The following is a 20035-nucleotide window of genomic DNA, read 5'->3' on the forward strand; positions in this document are numbered from 1 at the left end:
GATAGACAATGTCACAACTGTGGCATACATCAATCATCAAGGAGGGACTCACAGTCCTCTGGCTATGAAAGAAGTATCTCGAATTTGGTTTGGGCGGAATCCAGCTCCTGTCTAATCTCTGCGGTTCATATCCCAGGTATGAACAATTGGAAAGCGGATTATCTCAGTCGCCAAACGTTGCACCTGGGCGAATGGTCTCTTCACCCAGAGGTATTTCCTCAGATTGTTCAAATGTGGGAACTCCCAGAAATAGATCTGATGGCTTCTCATCTAAACAAGAAACTTCCCTGGTATCTGTCCGGATCCCGGGATCCTCGGGCGGAGGCAGTGGATGCATTATCTCTTCCTTACAAGTGTCATCCTGCCTATATCTTTCCGCCTCTAGTTCTTCTTCCAAGGGTATTCTCCAATATTCTAAAGGAATGCTCGTTTGTCCTGCTGGTAGCTCCAGCATGGCCTCACAGGTTTTGGTATGCGGATCTTGTCCGGATGGCCTCTTGCCAGCTGTGGACTCTTCCGTTAAGACCAGTCTTTCTGTCTCAAGGTTCTTTTTTCCATCAGGATCTCAAAACCTTTATTTTAAGGTATGGAGTTTGAACGCTTGATTCTTGGTCAAAGAGGTTTCTCTGACTCTGTGATTGATACTATGTGACAGGCTCGTAAATCTGTATCTAGAGAGATATATTATAGAGTCTTGAAGACATATTTCTTAGTGTCTTATCTTTTTTCTTGGCATTCTTTTTGAATACCGAGAATTTTACAGTTTCTTCAGGATGGTTTAGATAAAGGTTTGTCCGCAAGTTCCTTGAAAGACAAATCTCTGCTCTTTCTGTTCTTTTTCACAGAAGGATTGCTAATCTTCCTGATATTCATTGTTTTGTACAACCTTTGGTTCGTATAAAACCTGTCATTAAGTCAATTTCTCCTCCTTGGAGTTTGAATTTGGTTCTGGGGGCTCTTCAAGCTCCTCCTTTTGAAACCATGCATTCTTTGGTCGTTATATTACTTTCTTGGAAAGTTTTGTTCCTTTTGGCCATCTCTTCTGCCAGAAGAGTCTCTGAATTATCTACTCTTTTTTGTGAGTCTCCTTTTCTGATTTTGCATCAGGATAAGGCGGTGCTGCGAACTTCTTTTGCATTTTTTACCTAAGGTTGTGAATTCTAACAACATTAGTAGAGAAATTGTGGTTCCTTCATTATGTCCTAATCCTATGAATTCTAAGGAGAAATCATTGCATTCTTTGGATGCTGTTAGAGCTTTGTAATATTATGTTGAAGCTACTAAGTCTTTCCGAAAGACTTCTAGTCTATTTGTCATCTTTTCCGGTTCTAGAAAAGGCCAGAAAGCTTCTGCCATTTCTTTGGCATCTTGGTTGAAATCTTTATTTCATCATGCCTATGTTGAGTCGGGTAACACTCCGCCTCAAAGGATTACAGCTCATTCTACTAGGTCAGTTTCTACTTCCTGGGCGTTTAGGAATGAAGCTTCGGTTGATCAGATTTGCAAAGCAGCAACTTGGTCCTCTTTGCATACTTTTACTAAATTCTACCATTTTGATGTGTTTTCTTCTTCTGAAGCAGTTTTTGGTAGAAACGTACTTCAGGCAGTGGTTTCAGTTTGAATCTTCTGCTTATGTTTTTTCATTAAAATTTTATTCTGGGTGTGGATTATTTTCAGCAGGAATTGGCTGTCTTTATTTTATCCCTCCCTCTCTAGTGACTCTTGCGTGGAAAGATCCACATCTTGGGTAATCATTATCCCATACGTCACTAGCTCATGGACTCTTGCTAATTACATGAAAGAAAACATAATTTATGTAAGAACTTACCTGATAAATTCATTTCTTTCATATTAGCAAGAGTCCATGAGGCCGGCCCTTTTTTGTGGTGGTTTTGATTTTTTTGTATAAAGCACAATTATTCCAATTCCTTATTTTATATGCTTTCGCACTTTTTTCTTATCACCCCACTTCTTGGCTATTCGTTAAACTGAATTGTGGGTGTGGTGAGGGGTGTATTTATAGGCATTTTAAGGTTTGGGAAACTTTGCCCCTCCTGGTAGGAATGTATATCCCATACGTCACTAGCTCATGGACTCTTGCTAATATGAAAGAAATGAATTTATCAGGTAAGTTCTTACATAAATTATGTTTTTTTGAAGTTTAAGAAAACAATTATTTTTTTGGATTGAATTTCTCAGCGGAAATAGCTATTATTTTATCCCTCCCTCTATAGTTACTCTTGGACTTCCACATCTTGGGTATTATATCCCATCAGTAACAAGCTTGTGGTCTCTCACCTGAAAGAAAACAAATTTATGTAAGAACTTACCTGATAAATTAATTTCTTTCAAGGTGGCGAGAGTCCATGAGACCCACCCATTTTTTGGGGGTTGATTTTTTTGTTTAAAGCACATTATTTATCCTGTTTCTCTTTTTCATGCTTTTACTCCTTATACACCTAACTTGGCTATACATTAAACTGAGGTATGAGTGAGGTGTATTTATAGGCATTTGAGGTTTGGGAAACTTTGCCCCCTCCTGGTAGGAATGTATAGTCCATCAGTAACTAGCTTGTGGACTCTCACCACCATGAAAGAAATTAATTTATCAGGCAAGTTCTTTCATAAATTATGTTTTTATCCCAGTATGAGCTAATAAAGTCGCAGCTCCACCAAATATGTAACATATGGCCTTCATGTTAACAACCTCTACAACATTTTACTGCTAGATCTGAACATGTGTTTAAGTTTAGCAGGAGTTAAGTACCATCTCATCATTATTTTCAAGTTAGTTTCCAATGCATGAGATAAAATGAGCGGGTCATATTTGCAAATCTGATATTTCACTCTTGTGGGGTGTGTGAATACCCAATTTTATTTTATAAAGATTTGAAATTACTTTCTTGGGTGTATCATCGGTCATACATATTTGTTCAAATTTAGTGAGAAGGCTAACAAGGTCTCGTTTATTTTTACGAGTAAAAATAAAATGTCTTAATTGGTGGTATGTGAACCAGGAGTTAAGAAATGGATGATCCAAGGTGTCTAATTGCTGTTTAGGTAACATTTTTCTCTTCTCGGTTAATATAGACATATGGGAAATAAATCTGTGAATTAAACGGGGTTCTGTGAGGGCAATATGACACCTGGGGGGAATTTTGAGTTGTTTAGAACGGTTGTAAGTAAGGAATATTTAGAGGTTATATTGCTATATCTATTGCGCAGAGAGATCCAATCTGCCCAGGTTTCATTGGTCAGTGAAGAGGAAGACATATGTACAGCTGTTGTCTCTGGGTTTTGTTTTGTAGGTATCGGTTCATTTTAGCTCTGTTATTATATAGTTAATACATCATTTGGATTTTGTTTATGTAAGAGGTCTGATTCTAGCATCATTACAATTATCAGTGTTATAAATAATGGATAAAACAAGCACAATAAATAATAAAAGTGCAGTGCAAAGTTTTAATATTATGCACAACAAAACATTTTAAGGGGAATTCACTTCTGACTTAAATATCCCTTTAACTGAAAGCAATCATTAGCCATTGTTAAAATATGAATTTGGGGTCTGCCTATCAGAAACATTTGGGTGCCCATTACATCCGCAACTGTCATGAGATTATCTGCTTATTACAGTAAGAATAGTCCATGCTTTGAAACAAGACAATATATTTTTTTAAACATCTATAGGAGTATTTTTTTTTAAATGCAATTTGTTTATTTTGCAGTTCTGTACAAATCATGAGTGCCAGCTAGCCACAGCTCCTGTTTCTTCTGTCTCCATTATGTTTTCATCTTTATCTAGATATAAAAATGTCCTTGGTTCCCAAAAGTTTTGTCACTGACTCATAACTTTGTAAACCACTGCTATAGAGGAGTAATCTAGATAATAAGATAGGATGTCCTTCGGTAGTCATCTGAAGACGAAAGCATGCACAAGTCTTCAGCTTGCTTATGAGAAGTGAATCCCTTCTGAATTAAAGCCATGGAGTAATCTAGGAAGACAAAAAACCATGAACAAGCATTGAGAAAGTATGCAAACCACTACAAAAAAAAATGTCAGCTACTTCAAACAGTCTTCTCTGAGCTGGACATTGCAGCTTTTTTATATGCACACTTTGAGGCCCCAGCTCCTACTAAGCATGTGCAAGATTTCACATTATATACATATGTCACCGTGATTGGCTGATATCATGAGCGGCTGGCAAACAAAGTAAATTTTGAAATTTGTCAGAAAATTATATAATTATACTGCTCATTTGAAATTCAAATTAAGTGCTATTGCATTTTTTTTTATTGTGCATGTGATGATTATACTGTATTCAAATGGTCCTTTCCTCTGTGATGATTAAAAGGGAATATTAAACAGTTTCATTGTCGTAATAAAAAGCACTAAAGCAGTGGCTTATACATGATCATTACAATATGTATTATTCATAATTTTAAATGGATTTTAACTTTTTATTCCATTTTTTAACACTACATTTGTGCAGTGTCCATTACTTTCTGTCACAGCCCTACAAGGCGGCGGCGGCCTCTGCAGGATAGCTTTTTCTAGCCCGATGTCATACAGTTGCTTTATTTATTTGTTTTTACACAATCGGTTTCTTTATATGTTTACCTTGATTTAACAAATTTGTTTTTACCAAAAGAGCACTGTTTAATATCCCTTTAAGGACAAAGCACACAACACTTTCAAGATTTTGCAATACAACTCTGGCAATTTTACCTCATTTGCTTGTGCACTAAATCACAATAATATCAGTCACTCTTAAAAATTGTAAATATAAAAATATGTACTCAGTATAACAATATATTTAATCAATTAATTAAAATTACCTAATAAAATCATCAATGTCCATGGTACGGGCACGTTTTTCACTGAAACCAGTATCTCCGAGTATTTTTTCAATTTTTTCTCCAATACTGAAATTTTCTGGTATGGTCTTTAAAAATAATAGGAATTAAAAAGAAACCATATTACACAGGCATACAGCGTCCATTATCTACAAATGTGTTAAAGTCGAGTTTTATATATGTCTACAGATAATATGGAATAAAGAACATTTATCTGCCCCAGCAGATTTATATAAAATATGAAGCCTGACCATAGGATTGGCAAGTTATAATGGTCAGAAAGATCAATGTGATTATTTTGGATATCAATTTCAAAATATTTCACAAAAATATGTGCATTTTGTGTCATCTGACATTCAAGAACATATTACTTAAATTTTTTTTATTTTTGTATATTTTTAAAAAACCCCCATATGATTTTAGTATGAAATAGGAGATAAACCTATGTTACATACACACATCGCTTCTACAAGGTGCTGATGTGACTGTATATGATCCGGAAGCGGTATAAACCTCACTTCTATGCTGCAGCAGCGGAGGAACAAGCCACACATACTATATTATAATAGTTCAGATCAAATGTTCACAATACTACTGATATAACAATGTACTAAGGGACAATTTGAATGGAATTGCCATCATATAGAAAATACAAATTTAAAAATCCACATATTTTATATCTAATTAAACTAATTTAAACTGGTGCAATACATTGTATATACATACTGTGTTATGCAAAGAGCAGTGTATTCTGTAATTTTTCTCTAGAAGCTCTTGAACAGCACTGGATCTAAAAACAAAACAAGACAACATAATTTAGATTTCCACTTAGGGTATAGGAGCTATGGATTATAGGATAGTGACATATTTGTACATATATTGGTTTATTTCCTTTCCTGGCTGGTAGGGAAAACAGATTCTGGCTGGTTAAAACACATTTGGGGACTGGATTTGAGAAACTTTTCTATAAAGTTTATCCAAGGGAAAGTGCCAGGTAACGTGTATAATAATGTCAGGGAGGTGTGCCAGATCTAGAAATATCACAAGGAAGCAAAACTATATAGATATATATATTTTATAATACAAGATTTAAAATCCTGCTTGGTATCTTCTGTTCCTCCACCCCCTGTCATTTCTTCTTTTGAATGGGCTGTGACATAGAGAGCAGTCCCACCCACTCTCTACATAGGCTTCCTAAAAGCTTTCAAAGGGCTGGACTTCAACAGCGTCACAACACACACACTGATTGTATGTTCAGTGGAATGGTCATAAAAAAAGTTAATCCTAGTGGGCTGGCATAATGTTGTAATAGAAGCATTACTATAGGTACGGATTTAACCCTTTTCAGGGATAGATTAAAAAACAAAACAAAAAAAAAACTCATACATTTTAATGGCAAAGATTACATAAATGGCATTTGATTAGCTGAAGTATACCAACACTTTAAATTACAAAATAATAATAATAGAAGTGGAGTAATTTCAAAGAACTGTGTGTGTGTGTTTTCTCTATAAATTGATTTCTTTATTAATTGTTATGTTTTCAAATATTTTTAAACATTCAGTAAAACCAGATTTTAAAATAAATTCCTGAAAAGAGATAAACTATATAGGATGCCAATTTGACACATTCTGAGAGATGCACAATTGGCTCTTTTCTGGGATACAGAGGCTAAACAAATGAATGCCTGCAGTGGAACTTGCAACAAAAACTTTGAGAAACATTGGGTTGCAGAACAGTTAAACGATAGGATTTAGTTAGCACTATCTGTCCTACTTCAAGAGGTGCCGACCACCAGAAACAGACAGTAAACAATACATGGGAGCTTCCCAAAAAAAATATCTAACAACAATTCATTCTCCCTAGAAACTATAAATCACAATTCTTTCAGTACTTATGGACACTAGCAAGATGCAGTTTTCTTATACCATGCTGTGGGACATATGCAGGGAAAACAGAATTTATGTTTACCTGATAAATTACTTTCTCCAACGGTGTGTCCGGTCCACGGCGTCATCCTTACTTGTGGGATATTCTCTTCCCCAACAGGAAATGGCAAAGAGCCCAGCAAAGCTGGTCACATGATCCCTCCTAGGCTCCGCCTTCCCCAGTCATTCGACCGACGTAAAGGAGGAATATTTGCATAGGAGAAACCATATGATACCGTGGTGACTGTAGTTAAAGAAAATAAATTATCAGACCTGATTAAAAAACCAGGGCGGGCCGTGGACCGGACACACCGTTGGAGAAAGTAATTTATCAGGTAAACATAAATTCTGTTTTCTCCAACATAGGTGTGTCCGGTCCACGGCGTCATCCTTACTTGTGGGAACCAATACCAAAGCTTTAGGACACGGATGAAGGGAGGGAGCAAATCAGGTCACCTAGATGGAAGGCACCACGGCTTGCAAAACCTTTCTCCCAAAAATAGCCTCAGAAGAAGCAAAAGTATCAAACTTGTAAAATTTAGTAAAAGTGTGCAGTGAAGACCAAGTCGCTGCCTTACATATCTGATCAACAGAAGCCTCGTTCTTGAAGGCCCATGTGGAAGCCACAGCCCTAGTGGAATGAGCTGTGATTCTTTCAGGAGGCTGCCGTCCGGCAGTCTCATAAGCCAATCTGATGATGCTTTTAATCCAAAAAGAGAGAGAGGTAGAAGTTGCTTTTTGACCTCTCCTTTTACCAGAATAAACAACAAACAAGGAAGATGTTTGTCTAAAATCCTTTGTAGCATCTAAATAGAATTTTAGAGCACGAACAACATCCAAATTGTGCAACAAACGTTCCTTCTTTGAAACTGGATTCGGACACAAAGAAGGCACGACTATCTCCTGGTTAAAGTTTTTGTTAGAAACAACTTTCGGAAGAAAACCAGGTTTAGTACGTAAAACCACCTTATCTGCATGGAACACCAGATAAGGAGGAGAACACTGCAGAGCAGATAATTCTGAAACTCTTCTAGCAGAAGAAATTGCAACCAAAAACAAAACTTTCCAAGATAATAACTTAATATCAACGGAATGTAAGGGTTCAAACGGAACCCCCTGAAGAACTGAAAGAACTAAATTGAGACTCCAAGGAGGAGTCAAAGGTTTGTAAACAGGCTTGATTCTAACCAGAGCCTGAACAAAGGCTTGAACATCTGGCACAGCTGCCAGCTTTTTGTGAAGTAACACAGACAAGGCAGAAATCTGTCCCTTCAAGGAACTTGCAGATAATCCTTTCTCCAAACCTTCTTGAAGAAAGGATAGAATCTTAGGAATTTTTACCTTGTCCCAAGGGAATCCTTTAGATTCACACCAACAGATATATTTTTTCCATATTTTGTGGTAAATTTTTCTAGTTACAGGCTTTCTGGCCTGAACAAGAGTATCAATGACAGAATCTGAGAACCCTCGCTTTGATAAGATCAAGCGTTCAATCTCCAAGCAGTCAGTTGGAGTGAGACCAGATTCGGATGTTCGAACGGACCTTGAACAAGAAGGTCTCGTCTCAAAGGTAGCTTCCATGGTGGAGCCGATGACATATTCACCAGGTCTGCATACCAAGTCCTGCGTGGCCACGCAGGAGCTATCAAGATCACCGATGCCCTCTCCTGATTGATCCTGGCTACCAGCCTGGGGATGAGAGGAAACGGCGGGAATACATAAGCTAGTTTGAAGGTCCAAGGTGCTACTAGTGCATCTACTAGAGTCGCCTTGGGATCCCTGGATCTGGACCCGTAGCAAGGAACCTTGAAGTTCTGACGAGAGGCCATCAGATCCATGTCTGGAATGCCCCACAATTGAGTAATTTGGGCAAAGATTTCCGGATGGAGTTCCCACTCCCCCGGATGAAATGTCTGACGACTCAGAAAATCCGCTTCCCAATTTTCCACTCCTGGGATGTGGATTGCAGACAAGTGGCAGGAGTGAGTCTCCGCCCATTGAATGATTTTGGTCACTTCTTCCATCGCCAGGGAACTCCTTGTTCCCCCCTGATGGTTGATGTACGCAACAGTCGTCATGTTGTCTGATTGAAACCGTATGAACTTGGCCTTTGCTAGCTGAGGCCAAGCCTTGAGAGCATTGAATATCGCTCTCAGTTCCAGAATATTTATCGGGAGAAGAGATTCTTCCCGAGACCAAAGACCCTGAGCTTTCAGGGGTCCCCAGACCGCGCCCCAGCCCACCAGACTGGCGTCGGTCGTGACAATGACCCACTCTGGTCTGCGGAAGCTCATCCCCTGTGACAGGTTGTCCAGGGACAGCCACCAACGGAGTGAATCTCTGGTCCTCTGATCTACTTGTATCGTCGGAGACAAGTCTGTATAGTCCCCATTCCACTGACTGAGCATGCACAGTTGTAATGGTCTTAGATGAATTCGCGCAAAAGGAACTATGTCCATTGCCGCTACCATCAAACCTATTACTTCCATGCACTGCGCTATGGAAGGAAGAGGAACAGAATGAAGTATTTGACAAGAGTTTAGAAGTTTTGATTTTCTGGCCTCTGTCAGAAAAATCCTCATTTCTAAGGAGTCTATTATTGTTCCCAAGAAGGGAACCCTTGTTGACGGAGATAGAGAACTTTTTTCTACGTTCACTTTCCACCCGTGAGATCTGAGAAAGGCCAGGACAATGTCCGTGTGAGCCTTTGCTTGAGGAAGGGACGACGCTTGAATCAGAATGTCGTCCAAGTAAGGTACTACTGCAATGCCCCTTGGTCTTAGCACCGCTAGAAGGGACCCTAGTACCTTTGTGAAAATCCTTGGAGCAGTGGCTAATCCGAACGGAAGTGCCACAAACTGGTAATGCTTGTCCAGGAATGCGAACCTTAGGAACCGATGATGTTCCTTGTGGATAGGAATATGTAGATACGCATCCTTTAAATCCACCGTGGTCATGAATTGACCTTCCTGGATGGAAGGAAGAATTGTTCGAATGGTTTCCATTTTGAACGATGGAACCTTGAGAAACTTGTTTAGGATCTTGAGATCTAAGATTGGTCTGAATGTTCCCTCTTTTTTGGGAACTACGAACAGATTGGAGTAGAACCCCATCCCTTGTTCTCCTAAAGGAACAGGATGAATCACTCCCATTTTTAACAGGTCTTCTACACAATGTAAGAATGCCTGTCTTTTTATGTGGTCTGAAGACAATTGAGACCTTCGGAACCTCCCCCTTGGGGGAAGCCCCTTGAATTCCAGAAGATAACCTTGGGAGACTATTTCTAGTGCCCAAGGATCCAGAACATCTCTTGCCCAAGCCTGAGCGAAGAGAGAGAGTCTGCCCCCCACCAGATCCGGTCCCGGATCGGGGGCCAACATCTCATGCTGTCTTGGTAGCAGTGGCAGGTTTCTTGGCCTGCTTTCCTTTGTTCCAGCCTTGCATTGGTCTCCAGGCTGGCTTGGCTTGAGAAGTATTACCCTCTTGCTTAGAGGACGTAGCACTTGGGGCTGGTCCGTTTCTGCGAAAGGGACGAAAATTAGGTTTATTTTTGGCCTTGAAAGACCTATCCTGAGGAAGGGCGTGGCCCTTGCCCCCAGTGATATCAGAGATAATCTCTTTCAAGTCAGGGCCAAACAGCGTTTTCCCCTTGAAAGGAATGTTAAGCAATTTGTTCTTGGAAGACGCATCCGCTGACCAAGATTTTAACCAAAGTGCTCTGCGCGCCACAATAGCAAAACCAGAATTTTTCGCCGCTAACCTAGCCAATTGCAAAGTGGCGTCTAGGGTGAAAGAATTAGCCAATTTGAGAGCATGAATTCTGTCCATAATCTCCTCATAAGAAGAAGAATTATTATTGAGCGCCTTTTCTAGCTCATCGAACCAGAAACACGCTGCTGTAGTGACAGGAACAATGCATGAAATTGGTTGTAGAAGGTAACCTTGCTGAACAAACATCTTTTTAAGCAAACCTTCTAATTTTTTATCCATAGGATCTTTGAAAGCACAACTATCTTCTATGGGTATAGTGGTGCGTTTGTTTAGAGTAGAAACCGCCCCCTCGACCTTGGGGACTGTCTGCCATAAGTCCTTTCTGGGGTCGACCATAGGAAACAATTTTTTAAATATGGGGGGAGGGACGAAAGGTATACCGGGCCTTTCCCATTCTTTATTTACAATGTCCGCCACCCGCTTGGGTATAGGAAAAGCTTCGGGGGGCCCCGGGACCTCTAGGAACTTGTCCATTTTACATAGTTTCTCTGGAATGACCAAATTCTCACAATCATCCAGAGTGGATAACACCTCCTTAAGCAGAGCGCGGAGATGTTCCAATTTAAATTTAAATGTAATCACATCAGGTTCAGCTTGTTGAGAAATTTTCCCTGAATCTGAAATTTCTCCCTCAGACAAAACCTCCCTGGCCCCCTCAGACTGGTGTAGGGGCCCTTCAGAACCAATATCATCAGCGTCCTCATGCTCTTCAGTATTTTCTAAAACAGAGCAGTCGCGCTTTCGCTGATAAGTGGGCATTTTGGCTAAAATGTTTTTGATAGAATTATCCATTACAGCCGTTAATTGTTGCATAGTAAGGAGTATTGGCGCGCTAGATGTACTAGGGGCCTCCTGTGTGGGCAAGACTGGTGTAGACGAAGGAGGGGATGATGCAGTACCATGCTTACTCCCCTCACTTGAGGAATCATCTTGGGCATCATTTTCTCTAAATTTTGTGTCACATAAATCACATCTATTTAAATGAGAAGGAACCTTGGCTTCCCCACATTCAGAACACAGTCTATCTGGTAGTTCAGACATGTTAAACAGGCAAAAACTTGATAACAAAGTACAAAAAACGTTTTAAAATAAACCGTTACTGTCACTTTAAATTTTAAACTGAACACACTTTATTACTGCAATTGCGAAAAAGTATGAAGGAATTGTTCAAAATTCACCAAAATTTCACCACAGTGTCTTAAAGCCTTAAAAGTATTGCACACCAAATTTGGAAGCTTTAACCCTTAAAATAACGGAACCGGAGCCGTTTTTATATTTAACCCCTTTACAGTCCCTGGTATCTGCTTTGCTGAGACCCAACCAAGCCCAAAGGGGAATACGATACCAAATGACGCCTTCAGAAAGTCTTTTCCATGTATCAGAGCTCCTCACACATGCATCTGCATGTCATGCTTCTCAAAAACAAGTGCGCAATAGAGGCGCGAAAATGAGACTCTGCCTATGATTAGGGAAAGCCCCTAGAGAATAAGGTGTCCAATACAGTGCCTGCCGGTTATTTTACATAATTCCCAAGATTAAAATAATTCCTCAAGGCTATGGAGTATAAAATATGTTTATATATAAATCGATTTAGCCCAGAAAATGTCTACAGTCTTAAAAAGCCCTTGTGAAGCCCTTTTTTTCTTTCTGTAATAAAAATGGCTTACCGGATCCCATAGGGAAAATGACAGCTTCCAGCATTACATCGTCTTGTTAGAATGTGTCATACCTCAAGCAGCAAAAGTCTGCTCACTGTTCCCCCAACTGAAGTTAATTCCTCTCAACAGTCCTGTGTGGAAACAGCCATCGATTTTAGTAACGGTTGCTAAAATCATTTTCCTCTTACAAACAGAAATCTTCATCTCTTTTCTGTTTCAGAGTAAATAGTACATACCAGCACTATTTTAAAATAACAAACTCTTGATTGAATAATAAAAACTACAGTTAAACACTAAAAAACTCTAAGCCATCTCCGTGGAGATGTTGCCTGTACAACGGCAAAGAGAATGACTGGGGAAGGCGGAGCCTAGGAGGGATCATGTGACCAGCTTTGCTGGGCTCTTTGCCATTTCCTGTTGGGGAAGAGAATATCCCACAAGTAAGGATGACGCCGTGGACCGGACACACCTATGTTGGAGAAATAACTATTGTTGCAAAGTAAAATGTAAAGACTAATCCAATAAAAGCTAATGTTGTTAATTTCCGTTTAGAAAATTAGCTTTTGATTTTTTGAACAAATATGCTTGTTGTACCTGCAAAACAAATATTTTAAAGTACTTACTTAAATCCTGCTGCAAGTGTTTTGTTTTTCCTGACAAAGCATATTCTCACAAGGCCATCCCATTCCTGAAACAGAAACATCAATTCAAATGAGGTTTTAATCCATTTGGGCATGGCACCTCCATTTGTGAGCCCCAATTTACCTAACTCCATATTGAATTGGCCAGGTTAAATAGGGCATACACACTATGCAGCCACATAAATCAAACTGTGTGTAGCATTATGGGAATTATTTTCACATGAGCAATATAACTCCAATAACCATTTACATATTTGTATTGTTTGCAAACTAAATTAATACTCAAAACTGGAAAGGTGTTTCATATTTCCTTAAAAAAAAATTAATATGTAATAAAAATAGTATTTTGTACATCTTGTTAAATCCCTTTCTTTATGTGAGCCAGCACAAGGCATTAGCGGAACCCTTCTTACTCTTGACCACTTCCTTTACCTGTAAGTTTTAACATTTATCCAAATGAAGAGAGAAAGCAGAAAAAAAAGCCAAACCAAACAATGCAGCCCACATCAGGAAGGGTAGGCCATAATGTGCATTCAAAAGTTGGAGGAAATGAATTTAACAGTAATCACAAACATCTCATTTTCTCACTTGTTCAATGAGACAGCACAGTAAATGTTTCAGTATTTTGTGCCAGTACCAAGGCAGCATAAATCATTGCAAATTCCACAAAATGAACTGTCAAACAAATTGCATGCTTGTTGCCAAAAGTCTCAGCAGTTCTAAATTATGTAGAGAACAGAAAATCCACCTTATATTGGTGAATGGGCAGATAAGAGTAGAGTGCACACTGGAGACAGATGCCTTCTGAAGACAGAGCTACTAAGAAAAAGGGTCCAATACCTTGTTTACGTTAAAGCTTCAAGGGACAGTCTACTTGAAAAATTGTATTGTTTAAAAATATAGATAATCCCTTTATTAGACATTCCCCAGTTCTGCATAACCAATGTTAACAACTTCACTACCGGGACTTTTAGAGAAAAACTTGCCCAAAATACAGCAGAATTTTTAGCATGTTTGCTATCACAATAAAACAGAAATAGAGCCATTTTTTTTTTTAATGTATTGACCTATCAAAACTTTATATATATTTATAAGTAGTCAACCCAATGTATTGATCTAGGCCCACTTTGGTATATTTCATGTCACCATTTACCGCCAAATGCGATCAAATAAAAAAAAAAAAAAAAACGTTAAACTTTTTCACAAACTTTGGGTTTCTCACAGAAATTATTTACATACGGCTTGTGCATGCATAGCACAAATGATTGTAAAAGCTTCTCTGGGTTCCACTTTGTTCAGAAATAGCAGACATATATGGCTTTGCCATTGCTTTTTTGTAATTAGAAGGCTCCTAATTGCAGCTGCCCACCATACTTCTATTATTCCCAGCAGTGAAGGGGTTAATCAGGCAGTTTATAAGGTTAATTTTAGCTTTAGTGTAGAGATTACCCTTCCACCTGACACTTCCCACCCCGATCCCTACCTGATCCCTCCCAAACAGCTCTCTTTCCACCCTCACCCCCACTTAGATCCAAGATACTGGCAGTCTGCCAATATGATTTTTAATTAATATTTATTTTTGTTTTCTGCAATGTAGGATCCTCCCCTTACCCTCCAACCTCCCTGGGCCCTCCCAAACAGCTCTCTAACCATCCCCCCACTAACTATAGTCTGCCATCTTAGGTACTGGCAGCTGTCTGTATATATAGGTAATGTTTTGTTTGTCCAATCATTATTCCGTTACAGATTATATAAAATATCCCCACAATAGGAAGGGACAATCCGGAATTCAGGAGAAAATGGTGCCATATATTGAACAAATGTTCTTTAGATTTGATTTTATTGGTAGTAGAAGAAGTAGCAACTATTCTAACCAAAGTTAAGATCGAGATAGGAACATTTGAGCAAACACATAATGAGACACTGACAAGAGACCAGCAGGAAAATTGGTTAGTGAAACTTAAACAGCAAATTGATAAATATAAATCGGAGCTAATAGTGTTCAAAAACAGAAAACTAGACTCTGTCAATGCAGACTATACACATGGGAGGGTCTATAAATGGTTATCCAATACAACAGAAGGCAGGGTGAGGAGACCACTTAGACCTAGGAGAGTTCAGTTCACCACAATAGACACAAGTGGAGCTGAGTCATCAGTAACTGATACAAGTATCTTGCGTAATGCTCAAACACCGCCTAACACATATCTCACAAGCCTCACACCATTCCCCATATACACATAGGGGACACTCCACCCCGGACCATTTTTTAGGGGTCACTACGAGATCACGGGGAGGGGGAGGAGACATAGACCACATATCAGGAGGGCGGGGAGGCAGATACAGACCTACACGCCGCAGCAGACGGAGGATATAGTGGTCAATTTAAGCAAACATACTTACTACAGCTGAACGCATGATCCTTAATAAAGGTTTGTACCCAGCCATAACATCCCAGAAATTGATCTTAAAATAGACTTATACAAACTAAACAGAACTATGAAATACAAAGAGCATTTTCAATATTCCCCACAGAGACAAGAATATAGCAGTCCAACACAGAAGTGCAAAAAACCCAGCACTTTCGAGCCACAGAACAGCAGTGCTAGTACTAAGACCTTTATGAGGTTAGTAGCACAAGATATGGAACATCAAAGAATTAATAAGGTATGGAATAACAATCTAAGTAACACAGAGAAGAAAGCCATTAAAACCTTACAGGATGACCATACTCTAGTCATCCGCCCGGCTGACAAGGGCGGAGCCATTGTTTTGATGGACTACGATGACAACAGAGTGGACATCCTGTCTCAACTGGCTGACATAAATACCTACATGACTTTACCCAATGACCCGACCTCCAAGTTTAAGAAACAGTTGGATGGCATTTTAAAATTGGGTTATGAACAAGGGTACCTCACTGAACAAGTTTACGAGTATTGTATAACATCATATCCAAGGGTCCCAATTCTATACACAACACCCAAAATACATAAAACACTTGACCACCCCCCGGGCCGCCCGATCGTTTCAGCGGTACAATCACTGACACAGCTCGTGGCACAACTGATAGACATTCTCCTACAACCCATAGTGAAGAATGTAAAATCGTACATAGCTGATACTAACGATCTGATTAGAAAGATGAGGGATGTGGTTGGCGAGACTGGTGACATCCTGGTCACCCTGGATGTCAACAGTCTCTACACCATTATCCCTCATGACACTGGATAATGGCTACTAAAATCCACCTCATTGAGAGCACACTATATGAGGGACCCCCAGTAGAATTCCTCCTAACTCTCATGGAATTCTGCCTTACCCGAAATTATTTTCGCTTTGAGACATAATTTTACTTACAGTTAGCAGGCACGGCGATGGGGTCGAACATGGCCCCATCGTATGCCAACATTTATATGTCTCATTTCGAGAATCAATTTCTTTGGAATACTGACACATCATCGGTGGTCTTTTATGTAAGATACATCGATGATGTTTTCATGATCTGGCGAGGGGGACAACAAACACTACTAGATTGGTTCAATAATTGGAATAACACAGAGACGCCGGTGAGGTTTAAGATCACACATAATGACAAGGAGATACAATTTCTTGATCTTAACATCTACATACAGGGGAGCTCCTTAGGGACCACGCTTTATAATAAGCCTACCGATAGGAACTCAATCCTTAGTGCATCTAGTTGCCACCCACCAGCACTACTCAAAGGCATCATTAAATCCCAGATGACCAGGGTAATAAGAAACAATTCCAACACTGCCACAGGGGTCTCCCAGTTGCAACTCATGAGGGATAAGTTCTTACAAAGGGGCTACAAAAAGCAAATAGTAGAAAATACCCTCAAAGAAGTCCTCATGTACACACAGTTGTTACAGCTTTGTGTATAAGGCTATCCTGAGAAACAAAACAGACTAATAATAGCAACAACTTTTTCACCTAATACCACAGAGGCTGGTAAAATATTTAGAAAACACTGGCCAGTGGTCAAATCAGATCCAAAATTGGTATTAACACAAGATCTCACCCCTATGATAGCATACCGTAGAGGCACTAACCTCAGGGATATCTTAGTACGGACAGATCCTAAGAAAAGTTACATGGAAGCAATTCATACTAACATCAAAGGCTCATACCGATGCCTAGGGTGCACAACATGCAATGGCCTGATATCCACAAAAAATTTCCACCATCCTCACACAAATAAAGTGTATACCATCAAACACTCCATATCCTGTAACACTACATTTGTAGTATATCTACTCTTCTGCCCATGTGCCCGATTCTACGTGGGAAAAACGAGTGGCACACTCCGCGAAAGGATGGCCAATCACAGACGGGCTATACGACCTGCACTGAGCGAGGGTGAATCCAACCAGCCCGTGGCCAGGCATTGTGCACGGATGTCACATCAAGTTTCGACCATCAGGTATATCCTGATAGACCACATCCCCCCCCCCCCCCTGGATAGGGGAGGTGACCGCAACAAAGCCTTATTAAGGCTAGAGGCAGAGTGGATATATAGACTGGGCACGATTGCCCCAGGAGGTCTAAATTCGCCACCAGACTTCAAGGTGCTCATTTAGAGTGGAGATACAGTCTAGGGTACGGCCAGTGGGATAGAGAACAAGATGTGGCATTGTGCTAACAACCAGGCCCTGCAGGGGGTAGATTGTTTAGCATATGCCTTAGAACTGCACTGGAGGGGGACACGGAGGTGTTCCCTGCTGTACAGTGGTTCTCATACCCAATAGGCAAGTTACCTAGATATATCCTCTCCAATACCTATACATAGAGCAGCCACACTGAAATACCTGTCATATATATATATACTACAATGACACAACAGAAATACCACACAAGAATGGAACACAGGAATTGATGTACTCGACTGACAGTATAACTGCTGCATAAATGTATGCCTACTGTGAGTAAAAACGGAGTATACATATATGCACATAATAGGCAGAGGGATAGAAAGAAATGGACGTTGGACTTGTGCCAACAGGACTGGGACTCATATAATATAGTACAATAATGATATTATTTCACAAAGTAACAAATAAACTTCAACAGGATGGTACAGACAAATAAAAGCAGGAACATTTCAAAACATGGAGGACATGTGAAAACAATAAGTGAATAGTTATGAAAAAAACGATAATAGATGGGTAGACACTAGGTGTATGCCAGTTTTCTTGAATGTATTCTTTCTAATGTGAAGTTTTGTATATTGTGTAAATATCTGGTCCCCATATACGCATTAAGGAATAATTTTATAAACACTACAGCACAGTGCAGTATATTACTGAAGTTTGTAGTCCTACCCTTTGACATGTTGGAGGGCATTTGACAGTGCACAGATACATGAAATGGAATGTAACTGGTGACTATATACATATTAATGCACTAAGTAGTTCCGGTCGGAACCTGTTACCATGCCAACCAACATAACCAACGATCCCGGGCGCAGCACCGGCCCATCAGGGTGAGAGAGAAAAAAACATTAGGGTATATAGAAGAGTTGACACTATTAGATAAATAACCTTATGCACAGTGTTGTAAATATGATGATATGCATGATCGCAATTATAGATTGTAGCCTTTACATAATTTAACCCCGCACTAGGGGAACTTTGAGATTGAGTTTGCACAAGTTTTAAATATGATGTATAATTTATCAATAATTTGCCTTAAACTTTTACACACTTAAGGACCATAAATACACAAGTATTATACTTTATTATACGTTATTTAATAACCAGAAATTAAATAGAGGATACCACTTCCAGTTTGCACGCAGTGGAACGCAAATTATGCGTTCCACATAGAGTGTTTGGCGCCAGCTCACTGAGTGATCACAGGTATTTGACATTGCTTAATTTCACATAAGTGTATATAAGTTTGCATGTTTGACACTGAATTTATGCTGATGAAGGGGAGGAATTCCCTGAAAACGTTCCATTAAAGAGATTGTTTTTTCTTCACCTAAAAAGACCTGAGAGTGCATTCGTTTTTCCAGGAGTATACATTGCATGTTTGCACCCAGGCAGATAGCCACAGGAGGGTAACAGTACATTGAACGGTATTTTATTATATATATATATATATATATATATACACACACATACATACATATATATATATATATATATATACATATACATATACATACATACATATATATATATATATATATATACACATATACATATACATACATACATATATACATATATATATATATATATACATACATATACATATACATACATATATATATATACACATACATATACATATACATACATACATATATACATATATATATATATACATACATATACATACACATACATACATACATACACACACACACACACACACAAGTTGAAGGAGAACCCATCCCCAATCAGAGAAATAAAAAGGGTTGCCGATATCCAATAAATGCAGCCTTCTATGCAAAAACTGCAGTTTAAATGGAAGTGGGCTAGTTCTATAAAGAAAGAGTGGCAACAGGTACGAACAGCAGCTCAGTAGCTTCTTCTGTGTGAAGCCAAATTGTGCTTTTCAGAGAGGAGAACTTTCCTATTGTAGCCTGATCCTGCCTAACAAGGTCAGTCCAGCCTCAAAACACCAGGCAATTCTCTTCTGAACAAGCACATTGAGCAGGGAGTCCACATCTGGTTTCCCCATCACACTTCCCCAGGGTCATTATGCAAATATATACAGATAGAGAAGCGCTCAACCAGGAACAATCAACAGCTCAGTTGCTTATTCTATGGCAAGTTACCTAGGAGCAGCCCAATTTTGCTTTTCACAGAGTAGAACTTTCCTGTATTATATCAGTTTGATCCCATCTAACAAGGTCAGACCTGGTCCAAGGCTGCTCCCAGGGGTAACTTACCATAAAACAAGCTACTGAAATGTTCATTCTTGGTCGAGTGCTTCTCTTCCTGTATGTATCTGAATAATGACCCTGAGCAAGTGTGATGGGGGAAACCAGATGTGGACTCTCTGCCCAATGTGCTTAGAGAGATATAGCAGCACCTCACTGACCAGGCCCAAAGGGAAGTCAAAATGATTATCTGGGGTTGCTATGTTCCTTATTCAGAGGAGGTATTTTGGGGCTAGACTGACGTGGTTAGGCCGGATCAGACTG

General features: G+C 39.4%; 1 protein-coding gene across 3 annotated transcripts in view; it reads right to left on the bottom strand.

Moving 5' to 3' along the window:
- Nucleotides 1-3439: 3439 nt before the first annotated feature.
- Nucleotides 3440-20035, bottom strand: part of DIMT1 (DIM1 rRNA methyltransferase and ribosome maturation factor) — a 57811-nt gene continuing 41215 nt past the window's right edge. For all 3 annotated transcript variants that reach the window (XM_053701323.1, XM_053701325.1, XM_053701324.1), the window contains 4 exons: nucleotides 12838-12902; nucleotides 5584-5647; nucleotides 4840-4946; nucleotides 3440-3995 (listed from right to left, as the gene is read on the bottom strand). In XM_053701323.1, coding sequence (XP_053557298.1) covers nucleotides 3953-3995; nucleotides 4840-4946; nucleotides 5584-5647; nucleotides 12838-12902 — 279 coding nt within the window. In that variant the 3' untranslated portion in view covers nucleotides 3440-3952. The remainder of the gene's footprint in view (nucleotides 3996-4839; nucleotides 4947-5583; nucleotides 5648-12837; nucleotides 12903-20035) is intronic.

The sequence above is a fragment of the Bombina bombina genome, chromosome 2 (assembly GCF_027579735.1).
Source record: "Bombina bombina isolate aBomBom1 chromosome 2, aBomBom1.pri, whole genome shotgun sequence".
Taxonomy (NCBI): domain Eukaryota; kingdom Metazoa; phylum Chordata; class Amphibia; order Anura; family Bombinatoridae; genus Bombina; species Bombina bombina.